The sequence below is a fragment of the Lissotriton vulgaris genome, chromosome 12 (assembly GCF_964263255.1).
Source record: "Lissotriton vulgaris chromosome 12, aLisVul1.2, whole genome shotgun sequence".
NCBI lineage: Eukaryota > Metazoa > Chordata > Amphibia > Caudata > Salamandridae > Lissotriton > Lissotriton vulgaris.
In genome coordinates, this window is record NC_141700.1 from 529,095,215 (window position 1) to 529,116,019 (window position 20,805).

General features: G+C 48.6%; 1 protein-coding gene across 6 annotated transcripts in view; it reads right to left on the reverse strand.

Annotated features, from left to right (window-relative positions):
• The window catches only part of LRRC71 (leucine rich repeat containing 71), a 669,208-nt gene that overhangs the window by 342,626 nt on the left and 305,777 nt on the right, over nucleotides 1-20,805 (reverse strand). For all 6 annotated transcript variants that reach the window (XM_086945316.1, XM_086945315.1, XM_086945313.1 and 3 more), the window contains one exon: nucleotides 19,354-19,513. In XM_086945316.1, coding sequence (XP_086801442.1) covers nucleotides 19,354-19,513 — 160 coding nt within the window. The remainder of the gene's footprint in view (nucleotides 1-19,353; nucleotides 19,514-20,805) is intronic.

Sequence of the window (20,805 nt, forward strand, 5' to 3'; positions counted from 1 at the left end):
CTCATTCTGCTGTCACTCTCACTCTGCAGTCAGTCATGCTGTCACTCTCACTCTGCTGTCACTCTCACTCTGCAGTCAGTCCTGCTGTCACTTTCACTCTGCTGTCACTCATGCTGTCACTCTCACTCTGCAGCCACTCATGCTGTCACTCTCACTCTGCAGTCACTCATGCTGTCACTCTAAGTCTGCAGTCAGTCATGCTGTCACTCTCACTCTGCTGTCACTCTAACTCTGCAGTCAGTCATGCTGTCACTCTCACTCTGCTGTCACTCTCACTCTGCAGTCAGTCATGTTGTCACTCTCACTCTGCTGTCACTCATGCTGTCACTCTCACTCTGCTGTCACTCTCACTCTGCTGTCACTCTCACTCTGCTGTCACTCATGCTGTCACTCTCACTCTGCAGTCACTCTCACTCATGCTGTTGCTCTAATACCTTTGGGTAATGTTTGCGCTATATAAAAATGCATAAATAAATATTCATGTATTACAGACGTTCTTGGTCAAAAATGTCATTGTTGCAAGGAGGGGTGTAGGCGTAATAATTACAGGGTTATGTAGAGCACGCTGGCTGTTGTATAGTTTAGAATTTGAGATTAAATGATCATGCGTTTTACATCTGCACATTTCTATACATAATGCAGTCAGTCATGCTGTCACTCTCACTCTGCAGTCACTCTCACTCTGCAGTCATTCGTGCAGTCACTCTCACTCTGCAGTCACTCTCACTCTGCAGTCATTCGTGCAGTCACTCTCACTCTGCAGTCACTCTCACTCTGCAGTCACTCTCACTCTGCTGTCACTCATGCTGTCACTCTCACTCTGCTGTCACTCATGCTGCCACTCACTCTACTGTCACTCATGCTGTCACTCTCACTCTGCTGTCACTCATGCTGCCACTCACTCTACTGTCACTCATGCTGTCACTCTCACTCTGCAGTCACTCATGCTGTCACTCTCACTCTGCTGTCACTCTCACTCTGCAGTCACTCTCACTCTGCAGTCACTCTCACTCTGCAGTCACTCTCACTCTGCAGTCACTCTCACTCTGCAGTCACTCTCACTCTGCAGTCACTCTCACTCTGCTGTCACTCTCACTCTGCTGTCACTCTCACTCTGCAGTCACTCTCACTCTGCAGTCACTCTCACTCTGCAGTCACTCTCACTCTGCAGTCACTCTCACTCTGCAGTCACTCTCACTCTGCAGTCAGTCATGCTGTCACTCTCACTCTGCAGTCAGTCATGCTGTCACTCTCACTCTGCAGTCAGTCATGCTGTCACTCTCACTCTGCAGTCACTCTCACTCTGCAGTCATTTGTGCAGTCACTCTCACTCTGCAGTCACTCTCACTCTGCTGTCACTCATGCGGTCACTCTCACTCTGTTGTCACTCATGCTGTCACTCACTCTACTGTCACTCATGCTGTCACTCTCACTCTGCAGTCACTCATGCTGTCACTCTCACTCTGCAGCCACTCATGCTGTCACTCTCACTCTGCTGTCACTCTCCTTCCACTCATGCTGTCACTCTCACTCTGCTGTCACTCTCACTCTGCAGCCACTCATGCTGTCACTCTCACTCTGCAGTCACTCATGCTGTCACTCTCACTCTGCAGTCAGTCATGCAGTCACTCTCCCTCTGCAGTCACTCATGCTGTCACTCTCACTCTGCAGTCACTCTCACTCTGCAGTCACTCTCACTCTGCAGTCACTCTCACCCTGCAGTCACTCTCACTCTGCAGTCACTCTCACTCTGCAGTCACTCTCACTCTGCAGTCACTCTCACTCTGCTGTCACTCATGCTGTCACTCTCACTCTGCTGTCACTCATGCTGCCACTCACTCTACTGTCACTCATGCTGTCACTCTCACTCTGCAGTCACTCATGCTGTCACTCTCACTCTGCAGTCACTCATGCTGTCACTCTCACTCTGCAGTCAGTCATGCAGTCACTCTCACTCTGCAGTCAGTCATGCAGTCACTCTCCCTCTGCAGTCACTCATGCTGTCACTCTCACTCTGCAGTCACTCTCACTCTGCAGTCACTCTCACTCTGCAGTCACTCTCACTCTGCAGTCACTCTCACTCTGCAGTCACTCTCACTCTGCAGTCACTCTCACTCTGCAGTCACTCTCACTCTGCAGTCACTCTCACTCTGCTGTCACTCTCACTCTGCTGTCACTCTCACTCTGCTGTCACTCTCACTCTGCTGTCACTCTCACTCTGCTGTCAGTCATGCTGTCACTCTCACTCTGCAGCCACTCATGCTGTCACTCTCACTCTGCAGTCACTCATGCTGTCACTCTCACTCTGCAGTCAGTCATGCAGTCACTCTCCCTCTGCAGTCACTCATGCTGTCACTCTCACTCTGCAGTCACTCTCACTCTGCAGTCACTCTCACTCTGCAGTCACTCTCACTCTGCAGTCACTCTCACTCTGCAGTCACTCTCACTCTGCTGTCACTCTCACTCTGCTGTCACTCTCACTCTGCTGTCACTCTCACTCTGCTGTCACTCTCACTCTGCTGTCAGTCATGCTGTCACCCTCACTCTGCTGTCACTCTAACTCTGCAGTCAGTCATGCTGTCACTCTCACTCTGCTGTCACTCTCACTCTGCAGTCAGTCATGCTGTCACTCTCACTCTGCAGTCAGTCATGCTGTCACTCTCACTCTGCAGTCAGTCATGCTGTCACTCTCACTCTGCAGTCACTCTCACTCTGCAGTCATTCGTGCAGTCACTCTCACTCTGCCGTCACTCTCACTCTGCTGTCACTCATGCTGTCACTCTCACTCTGCTGTCACTCATGCTGTCACTCACTCTACTGTCACTCATGCTGTCACTCTCACTCTGCAGTCACTCATGCTGTCACTCTCACTCTGCAGCCACTCATGCTGTCACTCTCACTCTGCTGTCACTCTCCCTCTGCTTCCACTCATGCTGTCACTCTCACTCTGCTGTCACTCTCACTCTGCTGTCACTCTCACTCTGCAGTCAGTCATGCTGTCACTCTCACTCTGCTGTCACTCTCACTCTGCAGTCAGTCATGCTGTCACTTTCACTCTGCTGTCACTCATGCTGTCACTCTCACTCTGCAGCCACTCATGCTGTCACTCTCACTCTGCAGTCACTCATGCTGTCACTCTCACTCTGCAGTCAGTCATGCAGTCACTCTCCCTCTGCAGTCACTCATGCTGTCACTCTCACTCTGCAGTCACTCTCACTCTGCAGTCACTCTCACTCTGCTGTCACTCTCACTCTGCAGTCACTCTCACTCTGCAGTCACTCTCACTCTGCAGTCACTCTCACTCTGCAGTCACTCTCACTCTGCAGTCACTCTCACTCTGCTGTCACTCTCACTCTGCTGTCACTCTCACTCTGCTGTCAGTCATGCTGTCACTCTCACTCTGCTGTCACTCTCACTCTGCAGTCAGTCATGCTGTCACTCTCACTCTGCTGTCACTCTCACTCTGCAGTCAGTCATGTTGTCACTCTCACTCTGCTGTCACTCATGCTGTCACTCTCACTCTGCTATCACTCTCCCTCTGCAGTCACTCATGCTGTCACTCTCACTCTGCAGTCACTCTCACTCTGCAGTCACTCTCACTCTGCAGTCACTCTCACTCTGCAGTCACTCTCACTCTGCAGTCACTCTCACTCTGCAGTCACTCTCACTCTGCTGTCACTCTCACTCTGCTGTCACTCTCACTCTGCTGTCACTCTCACTCTGCTGTCACTCTCACTCTGCTGTCAGTCATGCTGTCACTCTCACTCTGCTGTCACTCTAACTCTGCAGTCAGTCATGCTGTCACTCTCACTCTGCTGTCACTCTCACTCTGCAGTCAGTCATGTTGTCACTCTCACTCTGCTGTCACTCATGCTGTCACTCTCACTCTGCTGTCACTCTCACTCTGCTGTCACTCTCACTCTGCTGTCACTCATGCTGTCACTCTCACTCTGCAGTCACTCTCACTCATGCTGTTGCTCTAATACCTTTGGGTAATGTTTGCGCTATATAAAAATGCATAAATAAATATTCATGTATTACAGAAGTTCTTGGTCAAAAATGTCATTGTTGCAAGGAGGGGTGTAGGCGTAATAATTACAGGGTTATGTAGAGCACGCTGGCTGTTGTATAGTTTAGAATTTGAGGTTAAATGATCATGCGTTTTACATCTGCACATTTCTATACATAATGCAGTCAGTCATGCTGTCACTCTCACTCTGCAGTCACTCTCACTCTGCAGTCAGTCATGCTGTCACTCTCACTCTGCAGTCACCCTCACTCTGCAGTCATTCGTGCAGTCACTCTCACTCTGCAGTCACTCTCACTCTGCAGTCACTCTCACTCTGCTGTCACTCATGCTGTCACTCTCACTCTGCTGTCACTCATGCTGCCACTCACTCTACTGTCACTCATGCTATCACTCTCACTCTGCAGTCGCTCATGCTGTCACTCTCACTCTGCAGTCACTCATGCTGTCACTCTCACTCTGCAGTCACTCATGCTGTCACTCTCACTCTGCTGTCACTCTCACTCTGCTGTCACTCTCACTCTGCCTCCACTCATGCTGTCACTCTCATTCTGCTGTTACTCTCACTCTGCAGTCAGTCATGCTGTCACTCTCATTCTGCTGTCACTCTCACTCTGCAGTCAGTCATGCTGTCACTCTCACTCTGCTGTCACTCTCACTCTGCAGTCAGTCCTGCTGTCACTTTCACTCTGCTGTCACTCATGCTGTCACTCTCACTCTGCAGCCACTCATGCTGTCACTCTCACTCTGCAGTCACTCATGCTGTCACTCTAAGTCTGCAGTCAGTCATGCTGTCACTCTCACTCTGCTGTCACTCTAACTCTGCAGTCAGTCATGCTGTCACTCTCACTCTGCTGTCACTCTCACTCTGCAGTCAGTCATGTTGTCACTCTCACTCTGCTGTCACTCATGCTGTCACTCTCACTCTGCTGTCACTCTCACTCTGCTGTCACTCTCACTCTGCTGTCACTCATGCTGTCACTCTCACTCTGCAGTCACTCTCACTCATGCTGTTGCTCTAATACCTTTGGGTAATGTTTGCGCTATATAAAAATGCATAAATAAATATTCATGTATTACAGACGTTCTTGGTCAAAAATGTCATTGTTGCAAGGAGGGGTGTAGGCGTAATAATTACAGGGTTATGTAGAGCACGCTGGCTGTTGTATAGTTTAGAATTTGAGATTAAATGATCATGCGTTTTACATCTGCACATTTCTATACATAATGCAGTCAGTCATGCTGTCACTCTCACTCTGCAGTCACTCTCACTCTGCAGTCATTCGTGCAGTCACTCTCACTCTGCAGTCACTCTCACTCTGCAGTCATTCGTGCAGTCACTCTCACTCTGCAGTCACTCTCACTCTGCAGTCACTCTCACTCTGCTGTCACTCATGCTGTCACTCTCACTCTGCTGTCACTCATGCTGCCACTCACTCTACTGTCACTCATGCTGTCACTCTCACTCTGCTGTCACTCATGCTGCCACTCACTCTACTGTCACTCATGCTGTCACTCTCACTCTGCAGTCACTCATGCTGTCACTCTCACTCTGCTGTCACTCTCACTCTGCAGTCACTCTCACTCTGCAGTCACTCTCACTCTGCAGTCACTCTCACTCTGCAGTCACTCTCACTCTGCTGTCACTCTCACTCTGCTGTCACTCTCACTCTGCAGTCACTCTCACTCTGCAGTCACTCTCACTCTGCAGTCACTCTCACTCTGCAGTCACTCTCACTCTGCAGTCACTCTCACTCTGCAGTCAGTCATGCTGTCACTCTCACTCTGCAGTCAGTCATGCTGTCACTCTCACTCTGCAGTCAGTCATGCTGTCACTCTCACTCTGCAGTCACTCTCACTCTGCAGTCATTTGTGCAGTCACTCTCACTCTGCAGTCACTCTCACTCTGCTGTCACTCATGCGGTCACTCTCACTCTGTTGTCACTCATGCTGTCACTCACTCTACTGTCACTCATGCTGTCACTCTCACTCTGCAGTCACTCATGCTGTCACTCTCACTCTGCAGCCACTCATGCTGTCACTCTCACTCTGCTGTCACTCTCACTCTGCTTCCACTCATGCTGTCACTCTCACTCTGCTGTCACTCTCACTCTGCAGCCACTCATGCTGTCACTCTCACTCTGCAGTCACTCATGCTGTCACTCTCACTCTGCAGTCAGTCATGCAGTCACTCTCCCTCTGCAGTCACTCATGCTGTCACTCTCACTCTGCAGTCACTCTCACTCTGCAGTCACTCTCACTCTGCAGTCACTCTCACCCTGCAGTCACTCTCACCCTGCAGTCACTCTCACTCTGCAGTCACTCTCACTCTGCAGTCACTCTCACTCTGCAGTCACTCTCACTCTGCTGTCACTCATGCTGTCACTCTCACTCTGCTGTCACTCATGCTGCCACTCACTCTACTGTCACTCATGCTGTCACTCTCACTCTGCAGTCACTCATGCTGTCACTCTCACTCTGCTGTCACTCTCACTCTGCAGTCACTCATGCTGTCACTCTCACTCTGCAGTCAGTCATGCAGTCACTCTCACTCTGCAGTCAGTCATGCAGTCACTCTCCCTCTGCAGTCACTCATGCTGTCACTCTCACTCTGCAGTCACTCTCACTCTGCAGTCACTCTCACTCTGCAGTCACTCTCACTCTGCAGTCACTCTCACTCTGCAGTCACTCTCACTCTGCAGTCACTCTCACTCTGCAGTCACTCTCACTCTGCTGTCACTCTCACTCTGCAGTCAGTCATGCTGTCACTCTCACTCTGCTGTCACTCTCACTCTGCAGTCAGTCATGTTGTCACTCTCACTCTGCTGTCACTCATGCTGTCACTCTCACTCTGCTGTCACTCTCACTCTGCTGTCACTCTCACTCTGCTGTCACTCATGCTGTCGCTCTCACTCTGCAGTCACTCTCACTCATGCTGTTGCTCTAATACCTTTGGGTAATGTTTGCGCTATATAAAAATGCATAAATAAATATTCATGTATTACAGAGGTTCTTGGTCAAAAATGTCATTGTTGCAAGGAGGGGTGTAGGCGTAATAATTACAGGGTTATGTAGAGCACGCTGGCTGTTGTATAGTTTAGAATTTGAGATTAAATGATCATGCGTTTTACATCTGCACATTTCTATACATAATGCAGTCAGTCATGCTGTCACTCTCACTCTGCAGTTAGTCATGCTGTCACCCGCACTCTGCAGTCAGTCATGCTGTCACTCTCACTCTGCAGTCACCCTCACTCTGCAGTCATTCGTGCAGTCACTCTCACTCTGCAGTCACTCTCACTCTGCAGTCACTCTCACTCTGCTGTCACTCATGCTGTCACTCTCACTCTGCTGTCACTCATGCTGCCACTCACTCTACTGTCACTCATGCTATCACTCTCACTCTGCAGTCACTCATGCTGTCACTCTCACTCTGCAGTCACTCATGCTGTCACTCTCACTCTGCTGTCACTCTCACTCTGCTGTCACTCTCACTCTGCCTCCACTCATGCTGTCACTCTCACTCTGCTGTCACTCTCACTCTGCAGTCAGTCATGCTGTCACTCTCATTCTGCTGTCACTCTCAGTCTGCAGTCAGTCATGCTGTCACTCTCATTCTGCTGTCACTCTCACTCTGCAGTCAGTCATGCTGTCACTCTCACTCTGCTGTCACTCTCACTCTGCAGTCAGTCCTGCTGTCACTTTCACTCTGCTGTCACTCATGCTGTCACTCTCACTCTGCAGCCACTCATGCTGTCACTCTCACTCTGCAGTCACTCATGCTGTCACTCTAACTCTGCAGTCAGTCATGCTGTCACTCTCACTCTGCAGTCACTCATGCTGTCACTCTCACTCTGCTGTCACTCTCACTCTGCAGTCACTCTCACTCTGCAGTCACTCTCACTCTGCAGTCACTCTCACTCTGCAGTCACTCTCACTCTGCTGTCACTCTCACTCTGCTGTCACTCTCACTCTGCTGTCACTCTCACTCTGCTGTCACTCTCACTCTGTAGTCACTCTCACTCTGCAGGCACTCTCACTCTGCAGGCACTTTCACTCTGCAGCCACTTTCACTCTGCAGTCACTCTCGCTCTGCAGTCACTCTCACTCTGCAGTCACTCTCACTCTGCAGTCACTCTCACTCTGCAGTCACTCTCACTCTGCAGTCACTCTCACTCTGCAGTCAGTCATGCTGTCACTCTCACTCTGCAGTCAGTCATGCTGTCACTCTCACTCTGCAGTCAGTCATGCTGTCACTCTCACTCTGCAGTCACTCTCACTCTGCAGTCATTCGTGCAGTCACTCTCACTCTGCAGTCACTCTCACTCTGCTGTCACTCATGCTGTCACTCTCACTCTGCTGTCACTCATGCTGTCACTCACTCTACTGTCACTCATGCTGTCACTCTCACTCTGCAGTCACTCATGCTGTCACTCTCACTCTGCAGCCACTCATGCTGTCACTCTCACTCTGCTGCCACTCTCCCTCTGCTTCCACTCATGCTGTCACTCTCACTCTGCTGTCACTCTCACTCTGCTGTCACTCTCACTCTGCAGTCAGTCATGCTGTCACTCTAACTCTGCTGTCACTCTCACTCTGCAGTCAGTCATGCTGTCACTTTCACTCTGCTGTCACTCATGCTGTCACTCTCACTCTGCAGCCACTCATGCTGTCACTCTCACTCTGCAGTCACTCATGCTGTCACTCTCACTCTGCAGTCAGTCATGCAGTCACTCTCCCTCTGCAGTCACTCATGCTGTCACTCTCACTCTGCAGTCACTCTCACTCTGCAGTCACTCTCACTCTGCTGTCACTCTCACTCTGCTGTCACTCTCACTCTGCAGTCACTCTCACTCTGCAGTCACTCTCACTCTGCAGTCACTCTCACTCTGCAGTCACTCTCACTCTGCAGTCACTCTCACTCTGCTGTCACTCTCACTCTGCTGTCACTCTCACTCTGCTGTCAGTCATGCTGTCACTCTCACTCTGCTGTCACTCTCACTCTGCAGTCAGTCATGCTGTCACTCTCACTCTGCTGTCACTCTCACTCTGCAGTCAGTCATGTTGTCACTCTCACTCTGCTGTCACTCATGCTGTCACTCTCACTCTGCTATCACTCTCCCTCTGCAGTCACTCATGCTGTCACTCTCACTCTGCAGTCACTCTCCCTCTGCAGTCACTCATGCTGTCACTCTCACTCTGCAGTCACTCTCACTCTGCAGTCACTCTCACTCTGCAGTCACTCTCACTCTGCAGTCACTCTCACTCTGCAGTCACTCTCACTCTGCAGTCACTCTCACTCTGCAGTCACTCTCACTCTGCTGTCACTCTCACTCTGCTGTCACTCTCACTCTGCTGTCAGTCATGCTGTCACTCTCACTCTGCAGTCAGTCATGCTGTCACTCTCACTCTGCTGTCACTCTCACTCTGCAGTCAGTCATGTTGTCACTCTCACTCTGCTGTCACTCATGCTGTCACTCTCACTCTGCTGTCACTCTCACTCTGCTGTCACTCTCACTCTGCTGTCACTCATGCTGTCACTCTCACTCTGCAGTCACTCTCACTCATGCTGTTGCTCTAATACCTTTGGGTAATGTTTGCGCTATATAAAAATGCATAAATAAATATTCATGTATTACAGAAGTTCTTGGTCAAAAATGTCATTGTTGCAAGGAGGGGTGTAGGCGTAATAATTACAGGGTTATGTAGAGCACGCTGGCTGTTGTATAGTTTAGAATTTGAGATTAAATGATCATGCGTTTTACATCTGCACATTTCTATACATAATGCAGTCAGTCATGCTGTCACTCTCACTCTGCAGTCACTCTCACTCTGCAGTCATTCGTGCAGTCACTCTCACTCTGCAGTCACTCTCACTCTGCTGTCACTCATGCTGTCACTCTCACTCTGCTGTCACTCATGCTGCCACTCACTCTACTGTCACTCATGCTGTCACTCTCACTCTGCAGTCACTCATGCTGTCACTCTCACTCTGCTGTCACTCTCACTCTGCAGTCACTCTCACTCTGCAGTCACTCTCACTCTGCAGTCACTCTCACTCTGCTGTCACTCTCACTCTGCAGCCACTCTCACTCTGCAGTCACTCTCACTCTGCAGTCACTCTCACTCTGCAGTCACTCTCACTCTGCAGTCACTCTCACTCTGCAGTCAGTCATGCTGTCACTCTCACTCTGCAGTCAGTCATGCTGTCACTCTCACTCTGCAGTCACTCTCACTCTGCAGTCATTCGTGCAGTCACTCTCACTCTGCAGTCCCTCTCACTCTGCTGTCACTCATGCGGTCACTCTCACTCTGTTGTCACTCATGCTGTCACTCACTCTACTGTCACTCATGCTGTCACTCTCACTCTGCAGTCACTCATGCTGTCACTCTCACTCTGCAGCCACTCATGCTGTCACTCTCACTCTGCTGTCACTCTCACTCTGCTTCCACTCATGCTGTCACTCTCACTCTGCTGTCACTCTCACTCTGTTGTCACTCTCACTCTGCAGCCACTCATGCTGTCACTCTCACTCTGCAGTCACTCATGCTGTCACTCTCACTCTGCAGTCAGTCATGCAGTCACTCTCCCTCTGCAGTCACTCATGCTGTCACTCTCACTCTGCAGTCACTCTCACTCTGCAGTCACTCTCACTCTGCAGTCACTCTCACTCTGCAGTCACTCTCACTCTGTTGTCACTCTCACTCTGCTGTCACTCTCACTCTGCTGTCACTCTCACTCTGCTGTCACTCTCACTCTGCAGTCACTCTCACTCTGCAGTCACTCTCACTCTGCAGTCACTCTCACTCTGCAGTCACTCTCACTCTGCTGTCACTCTCACTCTGCTGTCACTCTCACTCTGCTGTCAGTCATGCTGTCACTCTCACTCTGCTGTCACTCTCACTCTGCAGTCAGTCATGCTGTCACTCTCACTCTGCTGTCACTCTCACTCTGCAGTCAGTCATGTTGTCACTCTCACTCTGCTGTCACTCATGCTGTCACTCTCACTCTGCTGTCACTCTCACTCTGCTGTCACTCTCACTCTGCTGTCACTCATGCTGTCGCTCTCACTCTGCAGTCACTCTCACTCATGCTGTTGCTCTAATACCTTTGGGTAATGTTTGCGCTATATAAAAATGCATAAATAAATATTCATGTATTACAGAGGTTCTTGGTCAAAAATGTCATTGTTGCAAGGAGGGGTGTAGGCGTAATAATTACAGGGTTATGTAGAGCACGCTGGCTGTTGTATAGTTTAGAATTTGAGATTAAATGATCATGCGTTTTACATCTGCACATTTCTATACATAATGCAGTCAGTCATGCTGTCACTCTCACTCTGCAGTTAGTCATGCTGTCACCCTCACTCTGCAGTCAGTCATGCTGTCACTCTCACTCTGCAGTCACCCTCACTCTGCAGTCATTCGTGCAGTCACTCTCACTCTGCAGTCACTCTCACTCTGCAGTCACTCTCACTCTGCTGTCACTCATGCTGTCACTCTCACTCTGCTGTCACTCATGCTGCCACTCACTCTACTGTCACTCATGCTATCACTCTCACTCTGCAGTCACTCATGCTGTCACTCACTCTGCAGTCACTCATGCTGTCACTCTCACTCTGCAGTCACTCATGCTGTCACTCTCACTCTGCTGTCACTCTCACTCTGCTGTCACTCTCACTCTGCCTCCACTCATGCTGTCACTCTCACTCTGCTGTCACTCTCACTCTGCAGTCAGTCATGCTGTCACTCTCATTCTGCTGTCACTCTCACTCTGCAGTCAGTCATGCTGCCACTCTCATTCTGCTGTCACTCTCACTCTGCAGTCAGTCATGCTGTCACTCTCACTCTGCTGTCACTCTCACTCTGCAGTCAGTCCCGCTGTCACTTTCACTCTGCTGTCACTCATGCTGTCACTCTCACTCTGCAGCCACTCATGCTGTCACTCTCACTCTGCAGTCACTCATGCTGTCACTCTAACTCTGCAGTCAGTCATGCTGTCACTCTCACTCTGCAGTCACTCATGCTGTCACTCTCACTCTGCTGTCACTCTCACTCTGCAGTCACTCTCACTCTGCAGTCACTCTCACTCTGCAGTCACTCTCACTCTGCAGTCACTCTCACTCTGCTGTCACTCTCACTCTGCTGTCACTCTCACTCTGCAGGCACTCTCACTCTGCAGGCACTTTCACTCTGAAGCCACTTTCACTCTGCAGTCACTCTCACTCTGCAGTCACTCTCACTCTGCAGTCACTCTCACTCTGCAGTCACTCTCACTCTGCAGTCACTCTCACTCTGCAGTCAGTCATGCTGTCACTCTCACTCTGCAGTCAGTCATGCTGTCACTCTCACTCTGCAGTCAGTCATGCTGTCACTCTCACTCTGCAGTCACTCTCACTCTGTAGTCATTCGTGCAGTCACTCTCACTCTGCAGTCACTCTCACTCTGCTGTCACTCATGCTGTCACTCTCACTCTGCTGTCACTCATGCTGTAACTCACTCTACTGTCACTCATGCTGTCACTCTCACTCTGCAGTCACTCATGCTGTCACTCTCACTCTGCAGCCACTCATGCTGTCACTCTCACTCTGCTGTCACTCTCCCTCTGCTTCCACTCATGCTGTCACTCTCACTCTGCTGTCACTCTCACTCTGCAGTCAGTCATGCTGTCACTCTCACTCTGCTGTCACTCTCACTCTGCAGTCAGTCATGCTGTCACTTTCACTCTGCTGTCACTCATGCTGTCACTCTCACTCTGCAGCCACTCATGCTGTCACTCTCACTCTGCAGTCACTCATGCTGTCACTCTCACTCTGCAGTCAGTCATGCAGTCACTCTCCCTCTGCAGTCACTCATGCTGTCACTCTCACTCTGCAGTCACTCTCACTCTGCAGTCACTCTCACTCTGCAGTCACTCTCACTCTGCAGTCACTCTCACTCTGCAGTCACTCTCACTCTGCTGTCACTCTCACTCTGCTGTCAGTCATGCTGTCACTCTCACTCTGCTGTCACTCTCACTCTGCAGTCAGTCATGCTGTCACTCTCACTCTGCTGTCACTCTCACTCTGCAGTCAGTCATGTTGTCACTCTCACTCTGCTGTCACTCATGCTGTCACTCTCACTCTGCTATCACTCTCACTTTGCTGTCACTCTCACTCTGCTATCACTCATGCTGTCACTCTCACTCTGCAGTCACTCTCACTCATGCTGTTGCTCTAATACCTTTGGGTAATGTTTGCGCTATATAAAAATGCATAAATAAATATTCATGTATTACAGAGGTTCTTGGTCAAAAATGTCATTGTTGCAAGGAGGGGTGTAGGCGTAATAATTACAGGGTTATGTAGAGCACGCTGGCTGTTGTATAGTTTAGAATTTGAGATTAAATGATCATGCGTTTTACATCTGCACATTTCTATACATAATGTAAGAAGTGCCCGTAAATAAACTCCTTACATCAGACGCCAAATTGTCACGCGTGCCCTCCAAGTTCACTGCAAAGTCCCCTCGCAGTTCATTAAACGCCCTATAGAGATGTAGAATTAATGTGGTACATCCAGAAAAAAATCCCACTGGAACGCGTGTGGTTTTCAGGACGCAATCAGATTGACATTAAACAGCTAAATACTTGTTGCATTTCTCCCCGGGATCGAAAGTCTGGACTGTGTAACCCCACCCCCCTCGCCGTCCTCCCCACCAGCACTGAATAATGGAGGCGGCGGGCCAGCGCTAAGCTGCCAGGCTGCGCGCTCCCTGGGGCAGCTGAATAAAGCAATTAGCAGCTCCCATGGAAGCCGCGCGGCTGATCAGTGTCACGTGCATGCGTCAATATCGTTATCAGGTCAGAATGTCGGCAATGATGCTGATGTACATTGTGTGAGTACAGCCTATAAGGCGTTAAGGTTTCGTTTCATTTTAACCTCATGCCAGAAATAATTTTTCTGCGAGGTGCACTTTTTTTCAATCGAAGAGACTGCCCTTTAAAACAAGAAGGCATCGCACTAAGGGCAGGCACGGGAAGAAAGACGGTACTTCTAGTACACGTTTCCGTGAACCTCAGTAGACAAAAATATATCAGCGCCCCGCAGCCTGTGGCTTTGCAGGAAGACATCAGCGCTTCGCCGTGAAATGTATCTAAAAAAAAAAAAGAAGCTTGTGAGTGGTGCTGGGCACGTGCCACTGCGAGCATATGTCTTCAATTATGGCGGCCGAGTCTGGCCGCCATAATTGAAGATATATGGCATATGGTGCGCGTAACAGACACCAATAGGCCATAGACGGAGCTCGCTACCGCCTATGGCCTATTGCGTGTTCTGCAGCACACACGCGAAAGCCAATGAGAATGGACACTACAGGTGGGGTTTTTAGGAATTCAGAAGGATAGGCGCACTACCTAGGGTAAACGTGATAGTATAACGAAAATACTTATAGGGTTGTGATGCGGAAGAGCGAACGGATATGACCCCTTAACCATTCAAATGCGTGTTAGAATCTAACCTGCAAAACAGCAAATAACTACAAAGCCCTCGCACACACAAGTACGGTGACCGTACTTGGAAAACGGCGACCGGGAAATACAGAAGGAGGGATCACACTGACATGGGCTGGCCTTTTGGAACCAATAAATCTACACCAGATTCCATCACAAACAATTCTGGATTGCAATTGTCTTATTTATGCTCTATACTGTGTTTGTTATTGCAATTTGTCTACCACTTGGTTATATTATAATTGTGTGTGCGAGCGCTTTGTAGTTATTTGCCAATGAGAATGGACCTTGGAAATCCACACGCACAGCTATGTGGAATTTCAAGGTCTATTTTCAAAACGCCCGGAATAGGATTCTCGTCGCCGCGCGACACTGCTGCGCAGTGTACGCAGAGCCCGAGCCCTAAAAATGGGAGTGCATTCTCCATCATAGCCGTATTGGACTTGTGCTATCATACCCCAGTGTAGGTGTTTGAGGAGTTCTATCAGGGGATTATCAAACTCTGCCTCACTCTTCATATTCCATAGCTTGTCCCTATTCACTAGATCGAAAGCACTGGAGAGCTCCATAAATACCAGGAGTAAAGAAGCTCCCCTAACTATGACATACTTCCCGGTTAGTAGGAGCAAGTTCAGGGATTGTTCAACTGTGCCTACAACTGGGCGGATGCAGTACTGTACTTCTGAGAACATTTTTTTTTTACCCACACCCAATCTTCCAATTTTTGGAGGGTCACCCTCCCCAAAATCTTAATAGAGGAATCCAAAAGGGAGATAAGGCGGTAGCATGTCGGTTGGCGTCTATCGATCTTTTTGAAGACTGGGACAATGGTAGATTTCCTCCAGGAACGAGGGATTTAATATCTTATTCTGTTTTGAAACACATTTGTAAGTGAAGGGCCTCAAAATGCTGGATTCTGTCTAAGAACATCTATAGGGACCCCACCAGGCCTTACCAGGGGGCTCTTTATAATAGCCAGGGCTAAATCGCCTACAAGAGTTGAGTTGGCTAAAAGATGTGCACTATCCCAAAACAATATTGGATACTTCTAAGGGTAGTGAGTTAAAAGTTTCTTGGTCAAAAGTCCTTGAAAAGTGGGATATCCAATCTTCTGAGGGATTGTGACAATCTATTTCGTGATGCTTTTCTTCAGAGAAGCAAGGCTGATTTATACCTTCCCAGAAAGCCTTGGAGTCCCTAAGTTCTGAGGCTGCTTGTAGGTCCTCCCAGGCCATCTCTCTTATTTCCCTTCTCATCTCTTTCAGGGTCAACTAATAAAAATAATAATAATAATAATAATAATAATAATAATAATAATAATAATAGTAATAATATTAATAATAATAATATAATTTATAGAGAACGTAGTTACTTCCACTGATGTGTCCCAGCGCTAGGGTCTCGTTCCCAAGAGTCAGAACATACCAGTATACTAGTGTGACAACACAATTCAAGTCAACCTGAACAGCCCAATTTTTAGATTTTTGTGGAAAGACAGTTCACTTCTTTTCCTGTCTAAGTAGAAGAGGAAGGGAGTTCCACAGGTAAGCTGCTAAGAAACTAAAGGAGCAACCAGTGCTTTATTTGAACTGGTGGTTTCGGGCGCTCAGCACCAGCACTTAATTGTCAACACTGGCATTTGTGACAATCTGCCACGTGGTGGTGCTATTTGTCTAATTTAGAGATACACATCACAAGAGTTGTTTATCAATAGAATATACATTAGAATTGACTGATAGCTACCACCCAAGCCATTCTTATAGCTCTGGCGGGGCTGGAATAGTCTGAATTATCTCACTTGTAGAAGTGTGATCATTAGTAGTTGTGTTGATACTGTAATTTGGCAGCACTGGCAGGGGCACTGGGTGGTGCAAGCTGCTGTTGCCTCCTGACGAGTGCTGTGGTACTTATACTTTTATTAATAAAGCACTGGCAGCAGCCCCCAATGCATGCTCTCTTTACAATGAGGATACATGCCAACAAGGCCCCAGCAGATCTTAAGTTCCTCTGGGACAATAGAGCTTGAAGAAGGGAAGCCAGTAACAAGGGACCCTTATCCTTAAGGATCCTATGACAGTAGCACATGGCTTTGAAAGAGAGCCTTTTTTCAAGGGTAGCCAGTGCAGTCTGGAGAGTGCAAAGCCCATAGTGGAATGTCTAGGAAAATTCAGCCGCAGCGGGCTGCCACATTCAGCACGGGCAAAATTCGGATCAGCTGAGACTGTAAGACTCCCAAGTACAAAACATTGCAATAGTACAGCCTGGGTATGACCAGATCCTGGACTACAGTCTTCCTTGCAGCTTCGGGAAGAAAGCAGAGGATCTTTTTGAGAACTTTCAAGATCCTGAAACACTTACCTGATAAGGCCGTGATATGACTCTCAAAAGAGAGCGCGGAATCAAACCAGACGCCAAGATTCTTGACTTTCGGCTTAGGGGAGGGTAAAGGCCCAAGATAGTTTGGCCACCAGGCAGAAGACAAAATCGAAGGCTGCTTACACATGACAAGGACCTCTGTTTTGCCGGCATTATGTTTTAGGCAATTGAGGTCCATCCACTGGGCCACCTCTGACAAACAGGTCCTAAGCAGGACCAACATATTAGCTTCCTTCAGTGATAGGGTGATAATCAGCTGCGTATCAATGGTGTTCGATAAGATATTGAACCTGTAACACTCGATAATATTAGCCAGGGGAGCATGTACAGATCGAATAAAGTAGGACCTAAGGAGGAGCGCCGAGGCACCTCCTGCTGCAGCGGAAAAACCTGAGATTTAACAGCTTTTAATGAAACCTGAAAGATGCTATTCTCTAAAAATGAAGCAAATCGCTGCAAGACCTTATGGCAGACACTGCAGCACCACAACCGTTCAAGTAAAAGGTTGTGGGATATGGTGTCAAAAGCAGCGCTAAGGTCCAGCATCAACATCGCTCCAGTGTCACCCCAGTCAACAATTTGGCAGATGGACTCAAAGGCAAGCAGCAAGGCAGACTCTTGCTATAAGGGGGCGAAAGCCCGCCTGTCTCCTATGGAGAGGCTCCTTTGTCTCAATAAATATTGAGAGCTGTGGATTTACATATTTCTCTGCCACCTTAGAAAAAAAGGGATGCAGTGAGAGAGGCCTGAAATGTTCAGGCTTAGTTGGATCTAAAAGAGGTTTTTATAGTTGTGGGAACACAGTAACATGTTTCCACCGCTGCGGAACCTGGCCCGTTTTCAAGGAGCTGTTCAGTAGGGCGCAGAGCACTGCTAGTATGGCTGTCACACCTCGTTCCAGAATCTCAGGAGATACAGGGTCAGAAGGGGAGCCCAACTTGACAGCTGCCACCAGGGGGGACAGTTCCTCAGATTCAATAGGTTTAAAAGATGATGGCCCGAACTATTAGCAGAAGGTTTAAACCACAAATTAAGACACGGAGCATCCCTAGATGCCTAAGAAAGGCGGATTAGAAGAAAGCGACTTTATCAAAGTAAAACTGGGCTAGGGAATTGCAGTGCTCCTCCGAATGTGGGGTGGACGCAGAGACTCGATCCAGGGAGGATAAAAGTTTCTCAATTGATAAGTAGGATTTTTAGCCACCTCGATTTTACCAGCATAAAACTTGACACTGATATGCCTATGATATGCCTTCAAGGCCAACCAATAGAAATGTCAGGGTCAGACGATCTCCAGGTGTTTGCAGTTCTTTTTCAGGACAAGTAATTTGTCGCTAAGCCATTCCGCCAAGGCTTTAGTTCTTCTAATAGTATGATCTGCCAGCGGTGCAATCTGATCAAGAGCATCAGCTTTCCAGCCTTCCAATTGAGAGTTGGCTGGTCCTACACAGCTGACCATGAACACATTACGCTGAAACCTCTTGTAAGAAACCGAGTTCTCACCCACAAGAGTATTCTCAGGCGAGACCTAGGTTAAGTGCCAGGTTCACCCATAACACAATACCGTCTTGATGTTGGTAAATACAATCCAGCTCGAAGTGAGCATTCGACCATCTCTCCTAGCCCCACAGCAGACCCCCACTCCTTATAGAAATCCTTGCACATGGCACTAAAGCAATACTCACCTCTCTTGTGCTGCTTGTTGTAGGCGTGCATCCGTTGGTGGTCCATAGGACCTCAATCCCTCTCCCAAACAGACTTTTGAAAGGTCAGTCAGATGCTTAGTACCAACCGTTCCCTCCACCCGCAAAAGCACTCAAGTCAGACTTGTGACACTTTTTTCTTTTCTCTGTCGATGCCTTTTTAATTCCTCATGCACATAACAGTCAAAGACGACACAGGCCTTCAAGATAGCACTGTTCCCTTGTTTCCCACCCTCCCCTGACTTGCATCCCTAGGGCAGCTAAAGAGCAGCGATGGCACAAAATAAAACCTACAAATGAAAAAACAAAAAAAATAAATACTATCTCCCATAATAGATATGAGATGTTGGCTTTACTGTGTCTACTTCATGACTCTAGCTCAAATTTACTTTACTTTTCCAGCGAAAGTGGGGTGGGGGTTTTGTCTCAATTGAGGCTTACTTTTTTAGTTTGCCTAGGGATTCACTATCAATTGCTTACTGATTTGGGACTATAATATTGCACAGAATACACAAAAACACGTTGTCTGATTCTATCATGTCATTCTGAGAGAAAGTGTCTGCAGGGGAACTTCACTCCTGGAAAATACAGGCTTTAAAGGTGCTGTCAAATTTCACACAAGCTTCAAAACAGTAAAAGTTTAAAAACCACGTTTGTGATGAAATGTGTGCGCCAATGAAAATGCACATTTAATGTGCATGCATATACACACCTCCATTTATATACATATTTTTTGTGTACAAACTTTAGTTTCTCACCTCAGCAATTGACCCTGCCCCGTCATTGCCAATATGGTTGAAGCTGAGATTTAAAGAAACCAGGCTTTTGTTGGTCAGCTTCAGGTTTGATATAGCCAGTCCAATCAGCTTGGCTCCCTCATCATCAATTTGATTGTTTCGTAGCACTAGATTCGCAACTCTGTAGGAGGAAGTATGATACCGGAAAAGTAAAACATATCAGAATTAGTAAGAGTGAAGGAGTACCAAGAGGATCTCAACAATGTTAACAACGACCCCCTAGAAAGCCACTTCATGCATGTAGATGTCTGAGTTTTGGTTGAACTGTCTGTAGGCTGCAGGCTGAATTGGATTTAAAACTTGAAACCAAAGCATTGATTATTCAACATTTAGAGCACTATGACAGTTTTAGATAATATAGTGGTGCATGAATGTACTAATAAATAAAAAAATAAGCGTACAAGTAACTTGGCCAAAGCTGGTCTGTGTATGTCTTACCAGCTTTTCATTTTTTTCGCTTATCTTGGTCATTCCCTACTTCTGGATTCACACTAACAACCTCTGTATGGGAAATACGTTTTGCCCACCGGGGTGGCCGGCATCTCCAATTTCACCTACTACTTTCCCACCAAAGTCCTGCACTTATCAGATAAGGGGCCGGGAAGGAAAAACCCCTGCGGACCCATTTCTCCTGAATCTTTTCCCTCAGAAATTCCCAAATCCACGCCCATTACTTGGCCCGTTCCACCTGCAGTTCACCGCAGACACCGCCCGAGGCCTGGCCCGGCTACCAATGTGTGCTCGCTGCACAGACATGCTGTAGAGATCTGGGACCTCCTCGACACCCTCTCGTCAGAAGTCGCCTTCTTCATGTAAACCTGGACCAACTCCACCTCCGCCCCAGACACGCCACCGCCATCCTCGTCGAATACAAGATCCAGAGGAAGGACCGCCCCAACTGCCCAGGAGGAGAACTTGCCATTGCACACAAGAGCTCCTTCCGATTCACCACCTCCAGGTCTAGCGCCAGTCCGCCCACCACCGAAACCTCCACTTCCAGATCCAGACCAGCCCCAGAACGACCCTACGAGGAACCCTCGCCTACAGACCTCCTGGACCCCGAACCACATTCACCATGACCACTGCCAACCTCATTGAGCTCCACGCCATTGCCTCCATGGACAACATACTCATCGGAGACCTCAACTTCTACCTCGACAACCTCAGCGACCCCAACTCCGCCATCCTCCTGGACACCCTTGACAACCTCGGACTTAAACAGATTGTCACCACCCCCACCCACAAGGCAGGACACACCCTCAACCCCATCTTCACAGGAGGTAACAACATTCACTTCAGCCACACCACACAACCCCCATGGACAGACCACCACTGTGTACACTTCATGTCGACAAATCCACCACCCCGAAATCGGCACCCTGTCTTCTGCGAAGGAACTGGAGCAAGGTCACA